Source organism: Ostrea edulis, chromosome 2 (genome assembly GCF_947568905.1).
Source record: "Ostrea edulis chromosome 2, xbOstEdul1.1, whole genome shotgun sequence".
NCBI lineage: Eukaryota > Metazoa > Mollusca > Bivalvia > Ostreida > Ostreidae > Ostrea > Ostrea edulis.
The window spans coordinates 60,950,099-60,965,820 of record NC_079165.1 but is presented as its reverse complement, the minus strand read 5'-3'; the positions used below and the strand labels follow the sequence as shown (position 1 = coordinate 60,965,820).

The window sequence follows — 15,722 nt, the reverse complement described above, 5'->3', positions numbered from 1 at the left end:
ATTTTTTTTTTAACTTCAATGTGACTATAGCGTGTGCTGCAAGCCCTTCCCAATCACTGATCATGAAGAATCAACTGGTTTTTCTGGTTCAGTGGTTCTTTTTTTAAAAACAGTAACACACCTTATTTTTTATTTATCTCCCCTTGGAAGGAGACATGTCCCTTCATAAAAAAAAATCTTTATCCTCTTTATCCATGTTTTAAGACAAGTTTAGTTGAAAATTATTCTTCAGCACAGGTTAAATATGTGAAAAGTTTACATGTATGCAAATGACAGACATCCTTCAATAAGAATACCCCTCAACTCATACATGTATAACATAAAAAAAAAAAAAAAAGAAATTGGCAAGTTTTCTTGCCCCCACAGCATATGAAATAATGCTTTGACTGAACTCTTTTTAATTCATGCATAATTGGGCTTCAGCAAGTGAATGGTACACGTATACATTCAAATATAATTTGTTTTTGTTAAAAACAAATGTCCCTCCAGTCCCCCCCCCCCCCCTCCCCAATTGAAAGTGCTAAAAAATTACATCCCCTCCCTCCCCTTATGTGCTGCAGGTCTGGTTGGTTGGTTGTATATTGTTTAACGTCCCACTCGAAAATTTTCATTGCTATGGAGATATCTGCATGGTATGGAGGAGAAAGCATGAACAGGAACATAGCCATTATGAACTGCACTTTATGCATTGAAGAAAAGGATGGAGAAAATATTCAAAATCGATGTAACCAATATGTCATTGTTATATGATACAAAAATAATGACTGTTATGCTGAAGTATCTGTAGGAAAGTGAACAAACCCTTGTTCATGAAAAAAAGCTATCAAAAACTCCTCTTTGATCCACTGTAAATTGTAGGAAAATATTAGATCCCTGGATCAGACCAATGTGAACATCATTAAGTGATAATGAAGTATTGTAGAAATTTTCAAGGCTATCCGATAAGCCATAGTAGGAGAAGTGTTCACAAGCTATTTTATATCCTCCACTCCTCTTAGATCCACTATAACTGTAAGGATAACAATTGGATCCTCCTGTTCCAACAATATGCACATATGCAAATGGCAGTGAAGCATTGTACAAAGTTTCAAGTCTATTGGATAAGCCATAAAGGAGGGCAAGTGTTCACAAGATATTTTACATCTCTACCCCTCTAAGATCTACTCTAACTTTAAGAAAATAATTGGATCCCCACATTCCAACAATATGTACATCCACAAATGGCAATTATAAGCATTGTATTATGTTTCAAATCTATCTGATAAGATTTTGTGAAAGACAGATGGACAAAAAGTACAAAAACAATGTCTCCCCCCTTGAAGTGGGGAGACATAATTCATAACTGGATTTATTAGTTATTATACATTGTAGGTCTAACTTCTGTCAATTTTAAAATGACTGAGATTTTTTGGAGACATTTCTGCATAAAACTTGCAGGATAATGAAATAATATTGTTAGATTTACTAGAAAGAAGATTCATAGTTTGCTGTTTATCTCAACAATTTTCTTTATGACAGTGAGTTTGGAAAATTCTAATGACAATGAATATGAATTTTAATTAGACTAATAAATATTTACAAGGAAATTAATATACTCACTGGAAACTTGACTTCTTCCTCTAGAACAAGTCCTCCTATAACCTGAAAATAGAAACAAAGTTGTGTAATTATTAAACATCTCTTAAAGGATTACTATCATAAAATTTATTTCTTCTTAGATATATGCATATATATATACAGTCATGTATTTTGAATTTCGCTATTTGATAGACAAGACATACTCCTAATTCTAAATTCTGATTTCACGCTGTTTTGTTCATCAAAATTCCAATTCCACAACATGCACCTCAACTGAGAGTTCTGTCAATTTCAACAGGCAAAGTTTTTGCAATATTTTAATACTCATCAATAAAAAAAGTTGTTTGCTTATTGCAAATAATCAAGTATAATTCCATCAATGATCCACTGATAATCAGCCACAAATGGGAACTATATATACACTACACAAGTATGCATTGTGTGTCATCAGCACTGTCTGTTTTGAATTCTTTTGTGCAACATATGTATCATGGTGCATAATATCTTTTAAAAAATTCATGACCATATCATTTCCATGTGCATGCTTAGTTGTATTTGAAATGCAAGCAAAATCTATAATTAGAATATTTACAAATGATTTCCCCATGATAGCAAAGATTTAAAATGATGGCTCACATCCATCTTTGGAACAAGAGTTGTCAGAAGACAACATATTTCACCGTTAAGCATGACTTTACTTAACATATCCCTTTAGTTCAAAAAGTTAAAGTGTTTGAAAAATAGGTCGAAGTCCAAGATTACTAGGTCAAAAGTTTTGATACCATATCAAAGGTCTGGTCATGAGGCATTTACATATGAAATATCAAATCCCTATATCCCCTTGGTTTAAAAGATATAGCCAAGGTTAATGTTTTTGAAAAGTAGGCCAAAGTCTAAGGTCAATAGTTCTGGTAACAAAAGAAATAACTTCTAATGAGGCATCTATATTTGAAACATGAAAGCCCTATCACTCTTGGTTCAAAAGATATAACCAAGGTTAAAGTTTTCGAACAATAAATCAAAGTTCAAGGCAAAGGTCATTAGGTTAAATGTCTTCTACCAAAACAAAGGCCTCTTCATTTGCATTTATATGTAATATATCAAAGCCTTATACCTATTGGTTCAAAAGATATAGCCCAGATTAAAGTTTTGAAAAAGTAGGTCAAAATCCAAGGTCACAAGGTCAAAAGTCTTGGTACCAATACAAAGGATTTTTTCATGAGGCATCTATATGTGAAATATCAAAACCCTATCCACTTTGGTTCAAAAGATATAGCTCAGGTTAAATTTTTCAAAAATTAGGTCAAGGTCCACAGTAAAGGTCACTAGGTCAAAAGTCTTGGTACCACAGCAAAGGTCTCTTCATAAGGCATCTATGTGTCAAATATCAAAATCCTAATCCCATTGGTTCAAAAGATATAGCCCAGGTTAAAGGGGAAGGCAACCCAAAAATTTTTACAGGATAAATGATAGGATTAATAATAAGATGAAAATTTGTCATACTATATACTGTTGATATACCGCCTAAATAAGCTTCAGTACTATTTTGAAAATGTTAATAATTGAAATTCCCGCCATCTATAGATGCTGCCATGATGTGGAACTCCTTTGTATTCAAGACCACAAAAATCAATTATTTTGACGTCCCACCTTTGATGAGATTCTAAGATCATCAAAGATGTGCATGTGGTATATTTTACAAATAAATAGGTTGATGCCTTCCTGTCCAGCAGTTCATTACACTAATGTGAAGGGGAGATGTGAAAAAAGTTTCCCCCCGAAATTTCTTACCCAACCAAGTCATCTGAAAAGGAAAGACTATGTAAACTGTGGATCCATCATTTGCGTAACGACAAGTTGAGGTTCGAGACATTTATATGAAGAAACGTGTACCGTCTGCCTGGTCTGCGACTTGACTGAACATCTTCTTTTCTCAATTTCTTCTAGCAAAAGAATAGGCTCAAATTTATATGGTTCCAAACTTAACTGTTCGTGATCTGTCATGTTTATAGTGCTGCTGATGAAATAAACCGGAACCGACTGTGTGACGTCATAAATCAAACTTCAATGGCCTCTCTCTTAGCGGCGGGTAATTTAAAATATATTATGAATTAATATTGATTTAATTGTTAAGCAAGGATTTTTGTTGTTAAAGACTGTCATTTACAATATCAGTACATAATACTTTATTCATAAAAGCAACAATGTGGTTAGGGTTGCCTTTCCCTTTAAAGTTTTGGAATAGTGAATCACAGTCCAAGGTCAAGGTCACAAGGTTAAAAGTCTTGGTACCAAAACAAAGGTCTTTTAGGAGACATCTATCTGAGAAATATTAAAACCCTTCCCACCTTGGTTCAAAAGATATAGCCCAGGTTAAAGTTTAGAAAAAGTAGGTCAAAGTCCAAGGTCACTAGGTCAAAAGTCTTGGTACCAAAACATAGGTCTCCTCATGAGGCACCTATATGTGAAATATCAAAACCCTATCCCTTTTGGTTCAAAAGATATAGCCCAGGTTAAAGTAATTTCCTTAAAGTGTGACACCAATGCTGATGCTGGGGTCATGACAATAGCTCTCTGGACAGTCATCCTGGTGAGCTAATAAAACATATGTATTAATCTTTGACTTATGTGCATTGCTAGGGTACATATTTATAAGCCATCTGAAACTACATGTACATGATGCATATCTATGTTTGCATGTTTGAAGATGCAAGCTGTGATGTCAATTGCAATTCCAAATGAGGCCACAGTGATCTACTTTTAAGTTGTGACACAACTTCCACCCAAAATGCATCAGCTGACAAGTTTAAAGGTCGTAGGCCCTACAGTGCTAAAGATATGATCTAGACACAATTAGCCTAGGTCACGCAAGCCGTTTGACTTCCTACTCAAACGCCTTGGAGCGTTCTATTTAAAAATATTACGCCGCGAGGGGGCGCTATCGAAAAACGGAAATGGCGACACCGAAGAAAACAAAGACCACAGCTGTTGTTCCAAATGTCAGTTTATGTGTCGCTTGTTCTAAAGAAAGCAAACATTGTGCTTTTGCAAGTTCGAAACTTGGTCCTTCATTAGAGAAACCAGTGACGATATGACCAGAATTATGCTGACTTCACGAGAACTAGTATTACTATGCAGGTCTTCTTCAAACTTTAATTGCGGTAGAATCGTATACAATAGCGATTTCCCATAGCCTGTTGGTAATACTGCCAACACGTCTGACCTATTTGCTAATTTTCTGTAAAGGTTTCAGTGAGAATTCGATTTTTAAATCTGATAAAACTTTGTTTATCTTCTGTTCGACTGCATCCATCATCGTTATGCATTGATCAACCAATCAGCTGCTTTATCAGAATTCGGATAAGCCTCGTTATGGAGTGTAAATGTTTATCATAGAATGCTCCTAGACGTTTGTCTCGTAGAACACTGCATTGACAAACGTGTAGGTGACCTAGACTAAGACACAATTTGTATATATCTATAGCCATAAAATTTTAAAATGAGGCCACAATGGCCCATTTTGGGTTCACAATACACCCCCCCCCCCCCCCCCCACCTCCCTCCACTCCCTCAGATACATCAACTGACTAAGTTCAATAATCCTGGACCTCACATTGTGAAAGATATGACCCGGACACAAAAAAGATAACAGATGAACAGACAGACGGAAATATGATCCATCAAAAGATGAGTGTATGAAAATCACACAAAACACCACTAGAGCTGTTATAGCGGGGCTAATACTCCCTGTACAATACATCACATTCTTTCTAAACAACCTTTGATCCATCCTTGAAACATCAAACAAGTTGCAATATTGTTCATATATAAAGAAAGTTTGACAATCCCTATCCCTAAATGCCTTTGAAGTATTCTAAATTACAGTGTACTTTGACAGAGCAGTGACACACCTATTAACTGACCTACATTAGAACAAATACCTTGACAGTTTATGGTTGAGATCATCATATACCATATACAAGGTATTTTCACCAGTTGGAAATTTTTGTGATTTGATCCCTAAATGGTAGCAAATTACATGCATATTCTGTTTCTAATTTCTGCAGTTGCATTTTACCTATATACATACCTATAATGTGTGTGTAGCACTAAAATGACCGACAACACAAACTAGATAAGTCCTAGGAATGACATGTCCCTTCCTCAGGACAAAACAAAATGTTTTATGAATAAGAATACAAATGAAAGGCTGGGTGAACACAGACCCCTGGACACACCACAAGTGGGACCAGGTGCCCAGGAGGAGTAAGCATTCCCTGTTGACTGGTCACATCCACTGTGAGTTCGATAAAATAAGTCGTACATTAAGGAGTTAGCTCCTGAGCTTTTGAGCACAACTGCGCAGGATGCTACAACTAAGTATTTACTGGTTCAATACTGATCCCATTGGTGCAACCATATCACAAATCTATTACTGAACCCTATCCAGTTGACAAAATCTTGTGTCATTCCAATTTTGAAGGGGTTTGGCAGGGACTATAGTTTGTGGCGGAAGGATTGATTTAATAATCAAAAGGTTCTAAATCTGCATGATATTACAGTTTCTGTTTCATCCAATGTATCTTCTACTTTTATACTCCTATACATGTATTTCAGGTTTTTAATTTATGATATAAGTAGTTGATAGTTGAAAATAGTTCAAATGTTGTTAATTTATTAATTTAGTTGATATATTTTTCCAAAAAAAAAATAGATTCTTAAAAAAGTTTAAATCAATTTACTCGAAATTTTGTATAAAAATTCAGTATTTTCGTCAATAATTTTAAAATTTAATCTCTAACCCCCAAGTTTTTTTAGTTACCTTTTAAATTTTAAGACAAGACCTTGAAAATTATGTGAAAATTGAGAAAATGACATTACTTCTAATACAAATGTATGTCCTTTTAAACACTCAAATTTGATGTAATGATTTTATTTTGGATTTTTTTTTTTGGTATATCAAGTGCAAATTAATAGGTCATTATTCATTTCCATTACTAGTATTAAACTTTTTTTTTTATCTGTATTGTTAGAAGACATGATTCTGTATCCATTCTATGTAATGATTGATTTGTGTTGCATATGTTGTGTTCAAGACCAACAAACAAATCATGTTTAAACAAATAAATCTTGAGTGCAAAAATGTCATGTTTAGAACACTGTAGCTCAATAACAAGCATTGTGACCCCTGCTTTTCTTTTTTAATTTCCTAATTCTCCTTCAATGTAGAAATCAAAAATTCACTTCCCAAAAAATTGACATTACTCTTAATCTCGGATGCGAACCTCTTTAAATCAAATTTATTACTAAACAAATTAGATTTAATAAGCAAGTCAACCAATAAGGAAATTGAATGAATTACTGTTTTGGAAAACAATATTACATGAAAGAATCTGGACCAATGTAAATCAAATTACTGTTTTTAAAGACAAAATCAGGCGATGTTGTTTTTACATATTCAATTTTAGTAAAATATTTCTTTTGATAGTATTTTGTATTTTCTACAATTACTTATTTATACAGAAACCACTTTTAATACACATCATTGTCTTCCTCACTGACTGTAGGTCCACTCTGTCCCACTTTGGCATTTAAAGTACATTATATAACATATAGTACCACTAAATGCACCTCCTACACAGAGGAGTTCTTATCTTCAAACTGGCTATTAAATTTTCATTCTTGCCATGAAATGAAGATAAAACATGCTTAATGAAATAACATGATTATATTGATAGCTTTACAATCAAATATTTTCAACAGCATGATGAAACATGCAACTAAAAATTTCTTGGAATAAAATATCCACTGGACAAGTCCTTGTGATGGAATTCAAAAGATTGTTTCTGAGAAATTCTAGGATTTGTTCTCCAATGATTTTCCCCATACACCTTATTTAATTGGATATATATCATACACATCTTTTTTTTATTAGTGAATGTCAAATGAAAAATTCTGTGACAATAATTTCCCGAGATCAAGTAGTTATAATTATTCTATTTATTCCAAGTGTGTTTAATAATCTGTCTTAGATCTACTCCAAAATGATGCACAAAGTTACCATGAGTAGTATACTTTATGTCTATAATTCTACCATGAGTAGTATACTTTGTCTAATTCTACCATGAGTAGTATTCTTTATGTCTAATTCTACCATGAGTATAGTATACTTTGTCTAATTCTGCCATGAGTAGTATACTTTATGTCTAATTCTACCATGAGTAGTATACTTTGTCTAATTCTACCATGATTAGTATACTTTATGTCTAATTCTACCATGAGTATAGTATACTTTGTCTAATTCTAACATGAGTATAGTATACTTTGTCTAATTCTACCATGAGTAGTATACTTTGTCTAATTCTACCATGAGTAGTATACTTTATGTCTAATTCTACCATGAGTAGTATTCTTAATGTCTAATTCTACCATGAGTATAGTATACTTTGTCTAATCCTACCATGAGTAGTATACTTTGTCTAATTCTACCATGAGTAGTATACTTTATGTCTAATTCTACCATGAGTAGTATTCTTTATGTCTAATTCCTTTGTGTCACTGGCAGTACACCTAAAAGCTGCCCATTCTTGAAATGTCACTGAAAGCAAAACTTTTAGTTTGTTTTGAAGTTATATACATATGTTTTCTGAAAACATAAACAAAGTACTGTTTTCAATGATATAGATCATATAATTTGGAAAATCATTTCGCATATTGATCTTGACACTCTTACTTTGAGCTGAGCATTGTACATTCCACATGTTCAGTTTTATGTTATGTAAAAATAAAATATAACCATTTTGCAGTAGGCATTGATTGAGAAAAAAAGAATGACTGGTCCATGACAATAAATATCCATGACTAGAAGTGTTTGCAGATATTTCTCGTATATGTAAAAAAAAGTTGGTTTACTGTATGATACAGAACCAGGTAACTTATTAATGCATCATTCACACGAAAAATTCGCATTAAATGTAAGTTAATGCAAATTAAATCTGAACCACATTCACGTGGAGAATTTAATGTGCATTAGTTTACTTCAAATTAAAATTTATGTCACGATTTAATGTGAATTAGATGTATACTTTGCATTAGCTCCATGTGAACGCAAATCGAAGCTAATACTAATTAAATGTACACGCATGCGTAATGGCAAATTTGGGTCACATGCATCATACCCGTGGTCAGTTAGATATTAATGTTATTTTTGAGCAAAAAAATAATCAAAATGATAGTTATCACTAAAAACATGTATAAACAGCATGTCATTAGGTAATGTCAGACATAAATCTGTGCTCTGCATATTAGGCATATTAAAAGAATTGCTTTTAAATACGATAAAAATGTTTTAAAATGGTGATAATAGGATGGTTTTTTTTTTTAACATTTTCACAAATATGCAGCTCATTCTTTAAATTTCATACCATATGACATCATAGTAGCCTTGTATTTACTAATTCGCAATTAAAAAATTACCTCACATAATAAGTCGGCAGAATGGTGAAAGAGACTTTCAAAGGTGTTAACTGGGCTCATTGTCTTGATTAAATGCTGGTCGTCAGAGTAAATAACAAGTAATTTCTTGGGAACATGATAAAATTCCTTGTGTGTTGATCATGTGTACATTGTAAACATATACATGTAGTACATGTACACTATATATAGTGCTTTGAATAATGAATCTGTAGATCTACACAATATTCATTAAAATATCCATGAAAATGATTTTCAATGATATAGTCTATTCTTTTATTTATTTTGTACACCTGTTAATTTAGAAATGCATACGAATTTAATGCACAGTAGTTTACTTTGCATTAAATATTACTGCAGTGTGAAAACTATTCAATTTGAATTAATTCAATGTGCATTATTTTTACTTCGTATTGAATTTAATGTGAAGTAAAATTTAATGTGCATCAGTGTGAGCGAGGCAATAAATGTATACATTAAGCTAAAACAAATTAGCAGCCCTTAGGCATACATATATCACTTTTCAAGTTATGGCATTAATATTTAATTTCCCTTTCCCCCTGTCTACCACTTTTTCTTAAATATTTGCTCATAAAAGAGGGTGTGACTTTTCCTTTGAACAAAATTGAATCCCCTTTACCAAAATATGCTTTGTGGGAAGTTTGGTTGAAAATGTTCCATTGGTTCTGGAAAAGAAGTCATCAATGTTAAAAGTTTACAGACAGACAGACCCCTGAAAAAAGCTTTCCGCTCAGGCGAGCTAAAATTTAAGACCAACACAAAATTCAGGAAAGTGAGGTCAAGTCAACAAAACATTTAGCACAGGTGTCATATTCTTAACAAATGTATCTGTGTAAAAAGTCTTTAAAAGTCTACTAAATTTTATTCTGAAATGAACTAAATGTGAGAAATCCAAAAAAATGTGAGGTCATACATAATGTAAAGTTTAATTATATAAAATGTGGAGCTTTTACTATTATGTATATATGTATCTGTGCATAAAGTTTGAAGATATTATCTTCTGTAATTCAATCATAAATTAGCTAAATGCAGAGTGGGATGGACGGATATGACTTACACTGTATGCCGGGCCCCTGCCATTTACAAGGCAGGTATAAAAAATACTTTTGGAAAATATCACATCTTACTTTAGAGATAAATTTTTCACTCCATTTATGATGAAAATAATATTTACCAAATGGACAATAGTTACAGACTTGAACTATAATCTGTTTCTGAACACCTGTATACAAGTCAAAACATCATACATATAGAATATCACACTCTAATGTTGATCTCGGACCTGGGATTGCCCGAGATCACTCGAGGGGCAATCCCAGGTCTGAGATCAACATTAGAGTGTGATATTGTTTATATCATATACCTAAAACACAACAAGTTCATAAACATCTTTTTAAAAATTGGGGGGGGGGGGGGGGGGGGGGGGGTATTGACCCAAACATAAATACAAATGGCAACGATATTTGACTATTTCATTCCTTCAGTGAGTTTACTTTAATGGTTATGTTTCCAGTACTATTGGCATTGTGAAACATGCTAAAGTCTGGGTTTTGTAGCTTTATTCCATTGCTGGTCACGATAATTGGATGATTAATTATGGACATTCCCTCATGTGGTCTAGAATCTGGACGTTTCAATTAACTGAACTGCTTGGCTGAGAAACTCGTCACATCCATCGCTGTGTTGTTCATGTACATGTACATGTATATACTATTAAGCAGCTCCTGAGGATTTGCTAATTAATACTAAGATTGGAAATAAGTGAATTATTTTTATTTATTTTTTCATTATTTCACATAATTTGTAAGAGTTGTGGAACTTTGTTTATGTGGCGTCATCGGATGAACGGGGATGTTTACAGATATGATGATGCTATTTCTTTGCTTAGGGAATGTTACCTTATACTGAAGTAAGTTTTTTTTAATACCATTTCCCATCTGTTTAGGATCTATAAGTCGTTGAAAAACGTCGGAAGATATTGCTTCTGCTTTTCTCGTTTTTATTGCAAAGTCCTCGGGATTTTAGATTTCAGAAATCGTGTTAAAGCAGTTTTCTACATCAAAATTGCTGTAAATTAACGTTTTGATCTCCATTAGGACCGAGAATTTCTAATAATGCTTCAGTATCATCCTTTTCTATCGTCTAGAACGTTGATTGTTTTTAAATGAAGTTAAATGTGTTATTGTTCTAAATAAACAATTGTTACTTGGGTTACCCCCCTTTGCTTAGATACTCGCTACAATTTAGCGCTGTTTTTGAAAATGTTTTTATTTAATTTTTCTGCTTAAATTAAATTTTGTCATGGAAGAAAGTATTATATTTGAAAAAAAATTGTGTCTAACATCATTTTTTTTATGTAGTTATGTTAGATTTCAAAAGATTAAAGAAGAAATAGCCATTTAAAATTTGAAGGCGAAACAGCCCCTTGACAACGGGCCGAGATAGAGATATCTCGGCCCTTAGGGCGAGACAGCCCTACCTACTTGAAGCTGTCTCACCCTAGCCAAGATAGGTATATCAGGGCAGATACACTACTAGGTATATGATATAATATTTTCTCGCTTTTCATGGGATCTTCAGAGTATCACTTTCTTTCTTATTAACGTGGACTAGCTCTTTCAAAGCCCCTTCCTTTATGTTTTGATAAAAACACTTACTTGACAAAACAAGTCTTGTGTCTCTGGGACAACAAGCAGTAGAAAAGCACATTCTGCACTGGTCTGCTCCTCCAACTGAAATAGATACAAGACATTCTTACTGTTTCAATTTCACTCTGTTTGCTTACTTTAACATGGGATAGTGTACACTCAGTTTGGTGAATTTTAACCAAACAAGATGTACTGTGAGCAATGCTAACTAAGAATACCCACCACTTACCCCAATCTCCCAAAGGCTGTTGTTAATAGGTATAAATTACCTCTTTCCTGAGTGTAAAAATATGGTATGCCTTTGTAGAGGAAAATGGAAGATATAGTCCGAACACAAATCCATGGTATAAACCTATAATTTTGACCTTGATATCAAAGGTCAAGGTCATAAAGAGGTCATGAATGTACTCAACACATTGTCTCATGGTGATACACTCATATGTCAAATATGATATGCCTATGTCAAAGAACAAAGAAGTCATGGCCCTGACAAGAATCCATTGTAAAAACCTTTAATTTTGACCTTGAGGTCAAGGTCATATGGAGGTCATGAAGGTACATGACACATCGACTCATGGTGATACACTCATGTGTCAAATATGGTATGCCTATGCCAAAGAACAAAGAAGTTATGGCCCGGACACGAATCCATTGTGAAAAACCTTTTGATTTTGACCTTGAGGTCAAGGTCATATAGAGGTCATGAAGGTACTCAACACATCGTCTCATGGTGATCTACCTGTGTGCCAAATATGGTATGCCTAAGTCAAAGAACAAAGAAGTTATGGCCCGGACACGAATCTGCACAGACAGACGGACAGACGAACGGACGGACGGACGGACAGACAGACAGACAGACAGAGTGATTCCTATATACCCCCCAGAACTTCATTCGGGGGGTATGATAACACTAGCAAGAAGCAACCCACAGAAATTACATTGTACAATAAAATACTAACTTAAGGCTTGTAAAGGATTTCAAAGCAAATACACACCAAACATCCAGAGTAATCAGCAAAACCAATAAGAATTGGTTAAAATCTTCGTCAGTCAGAATGACTATTATCTTAATATGATATGTGGAAAATGCAGTCAGAATGACTATTATCTTATGATATGTTATTATCTTATGATATGTGGAAAATGCTGTCAGAATGACTATTATCTTAATATGATATGTGGAAAATGCTGTCAGAATGACTATTATCTTAATATGATATGTGGAAAATGCTGTCAGAATGACTATTATCTTATGATATGTTATTATCTTATGATATGTTGTTATCTTATGATATGTGGAAAATGCTGTCAGAATGACTACATGTATTATCTTATGATATGTGGAAAATGCTGCTTGAATAGATTATATTTAAGAAACATTTCATTTTTGAAATAACGCACTTGATGAAAAGTGTCCAAGTGTGAAATGTTGCAGTTTATACTCTCATGTATTTTCAAACAAGGAAGTTTATTTCTTACTTTCATTTCTGTCAGAATTTCCTGCCATTAAAATAGACATATCTGTGCATTGTTTACAACAGCAATGCATTCATGAGGAAATGGCTATCATTACAATTTGTATCGATATCATAGGCAAAAACATTGGAAATGTAATTCTTTCGCTTAACCCACCTCATTTGGTGAAGACCTACTTATGGCCAATGAAATGTTGCATAAACAATGCTTATGTCACCTAAGATCATATCCTTTCCTATTATTTGAGCAGCCCAAAGTGGGTGGTAAGCTCCATCTAAGGCTAAATATTTCCTCGAGTTCTATAGCAAACAAGTACCGGTACTGTGAGAGAGTTGATAGAAAAGAGAAAATAAAATACAGTTAAACATTTGTATCTTGATCGAAGTCCTAGAGATCGAGATATCCAAACTTCTCTTTCAATTTTGTTTAATTGATTTCTCCTATGATTGTATATAATCCATAGGCGTAGCTTGGGTTCGAATATTACCGAGGCACGGGGTCTGGGGGACTGTGCCCCCCAGAATCTATCGACATTTTAACAACGTAAAAGGTGGTTTTTTTTACCGAGGCAGCTGCCTCGGTTGCCTCAATGGAAGCTACGCCACTGTAATTAATACATTCATTTGATGCATAACATACAAAGTCATGTATGCACTATAAGTAAAAATCGTATTGTCCTCAGCTGTTATTTTTATCCAAGCAATGTATAAATTAAACTAGCTACTATATATTAAAATTGAAAAAAAAGTTCTTATTTCTTTTCATCTATAAAACATTTCATCGTATATACATCTAAAATATGATGATTGCACAGATGATTCCATAATCATGATATTGACATTCAAGCTTGAATGGGATGTAGCTATTGCATTGTAGTTATAAAGAACCTATCATTAAAAAATAAATTAAAAAAATGAATTAAAGAATATATTTGAAGTGCAATGTCTTATCTAGCAATTTCACTGTCATTGTCACCGAAGAACCATTACAAAGCACTAGATAAACCAGAAATCACTAAAAATTCTGTTCACTATCTTTGTTACCAAAGAACTGTGTGATGCAGTTTTACTGCAAGAGAGAAGGCACTCGACTCTCTAGAGTCTCTGGGGAATAAAGGTCTTCTGTGTTGTGTGATATCTCTATCCAGTATTGCAAAACTTGTTTAATTCAAGTTCATTTTGAAATCGCTTAAAATCAAGTTCACTTTGAATATTTAGGTGTTTATCGATCTATAAAGCATGCTGATAACATAACATATTGTATTATCAAATACACAATCTATAATATTGGAATTGATTATACTTGTAATCATGCAGCTATTAATTCAATCATTATATGGTCAAAGACTGCACTGTAATACATGTACCAATTACCACAACACAGATACCTTGTATAAGTGGTTGTTAATTAGTAACTGCCTGTTTTAACGAGTGTGAATGGCCACAGGTGAGAATACGTCAAGTAATGAAACCAGGTATGTTTAGCAGAAAGGAAAACTGCATGACTGATTTTTTACTGCAAAATTAAGTGACCGAATTTGGACATTTTTTTTATATGTTTGGAATAACCAGTACTATGTTGAAAATAATCAATTGTTAAATGATTTATTTATACAAGAGATGCATTCATTTCTTGAAAGGTCTCTAAAATGTAATCTCTACAAGCATCTACCTGATAGTTTTTATCTTCAGTATTATTTAAGAAAATTTTTACCAATTTTTTTTACTACAATATTGAGTAAATTTAGAAAGTCTGCACATGAGCTGTGGATAAAAAAGGGTCGATACTCAAACATAGCAAGGTCTCAAAGAAAATATTAGAAATGTGATATTAATGAAATTGCATGAAGACAAATACCATTTTGTTCTGTGTCCCTATTATTCTGATTTACGAAAAATGTACATCAAACTATATTATTTTACTTGACCATCTATGATCAAACTTATGCAACTTTTTTCAACAAGAAACAGAAAAGCATTGTGTAATTTAGTAAGGTTTTTGATAAAGGCACTGAGCCTAAGAAACTTGTAAGATATATTATATGTTTGTCCATCCTCCATATTTGGTCACATGATTCTTTTCACATGGTTATACTCACTAGCATTTTGTTACTTGATTATCATATAACTGTACCAAACCAATGAGATGTTTCTAAAGGTTTCAATAAACTAAACTATAAGCATCTTGCGCAGTTGTGCTCAAAGCTCAGGAGCTTACTTCCATAAGAACTTCAAGATTAGGGCTTAGGACCTTTAAGATACTTTGACACAAGTGGGGTATTCGAGACTACCACATTCGAATATCAGGAGTTCTTTAAATCATTCAAAGAGGCAATAAGGCCAGGACCGGCAATCAACTTTGACATACATGTAAGCGGGGTATTCAAGATACTGGTATTTACCTGTAAACAAAATATTGAACAAAAGTCATTTACCAATTGAGACAACTTAGGCTATGATTGAATGAATTTGAATGAATTTGTTTGCCATTTTGAAAATGATATGTTAATGGAGCTACTGTTTGAGC

General features: G+C 33.3%; 1 protein-coding gene across 9 annotated transcripts in view; it reads right to left on the bottom strand.

Annotated features, from left to right (window-relative positions):
* Window positions 1-15,722, bottom strand: part of LOC125681821 (cGMP-dependent 3',5'-cyclic phosphodiesterase-like) — a 107,589-nt gene that overhangs the window by 48,826 nt on the left and 43,041 nt on the right. For all 9 annotated transcript variants that reach the window (XM_056154671.1, XM_056154668.1, XM_056154667.1 and 6 more), the window contains 2 exons: window positions 11,730-11,804; window positions 1,600-1,641 (listed from right to left, as the gene is read on the bottom strand). In XM_056154671.1, coding sequence (XP_056010646.1) covers window positions 1,600-1,641; window positions 11,730-11,804 — 117 coding nt within the window. The remainder of the gene's footprint in view (window positions 1-1,599; window positions 1,642-11,729; window positions 11,805-15,722) is intronic.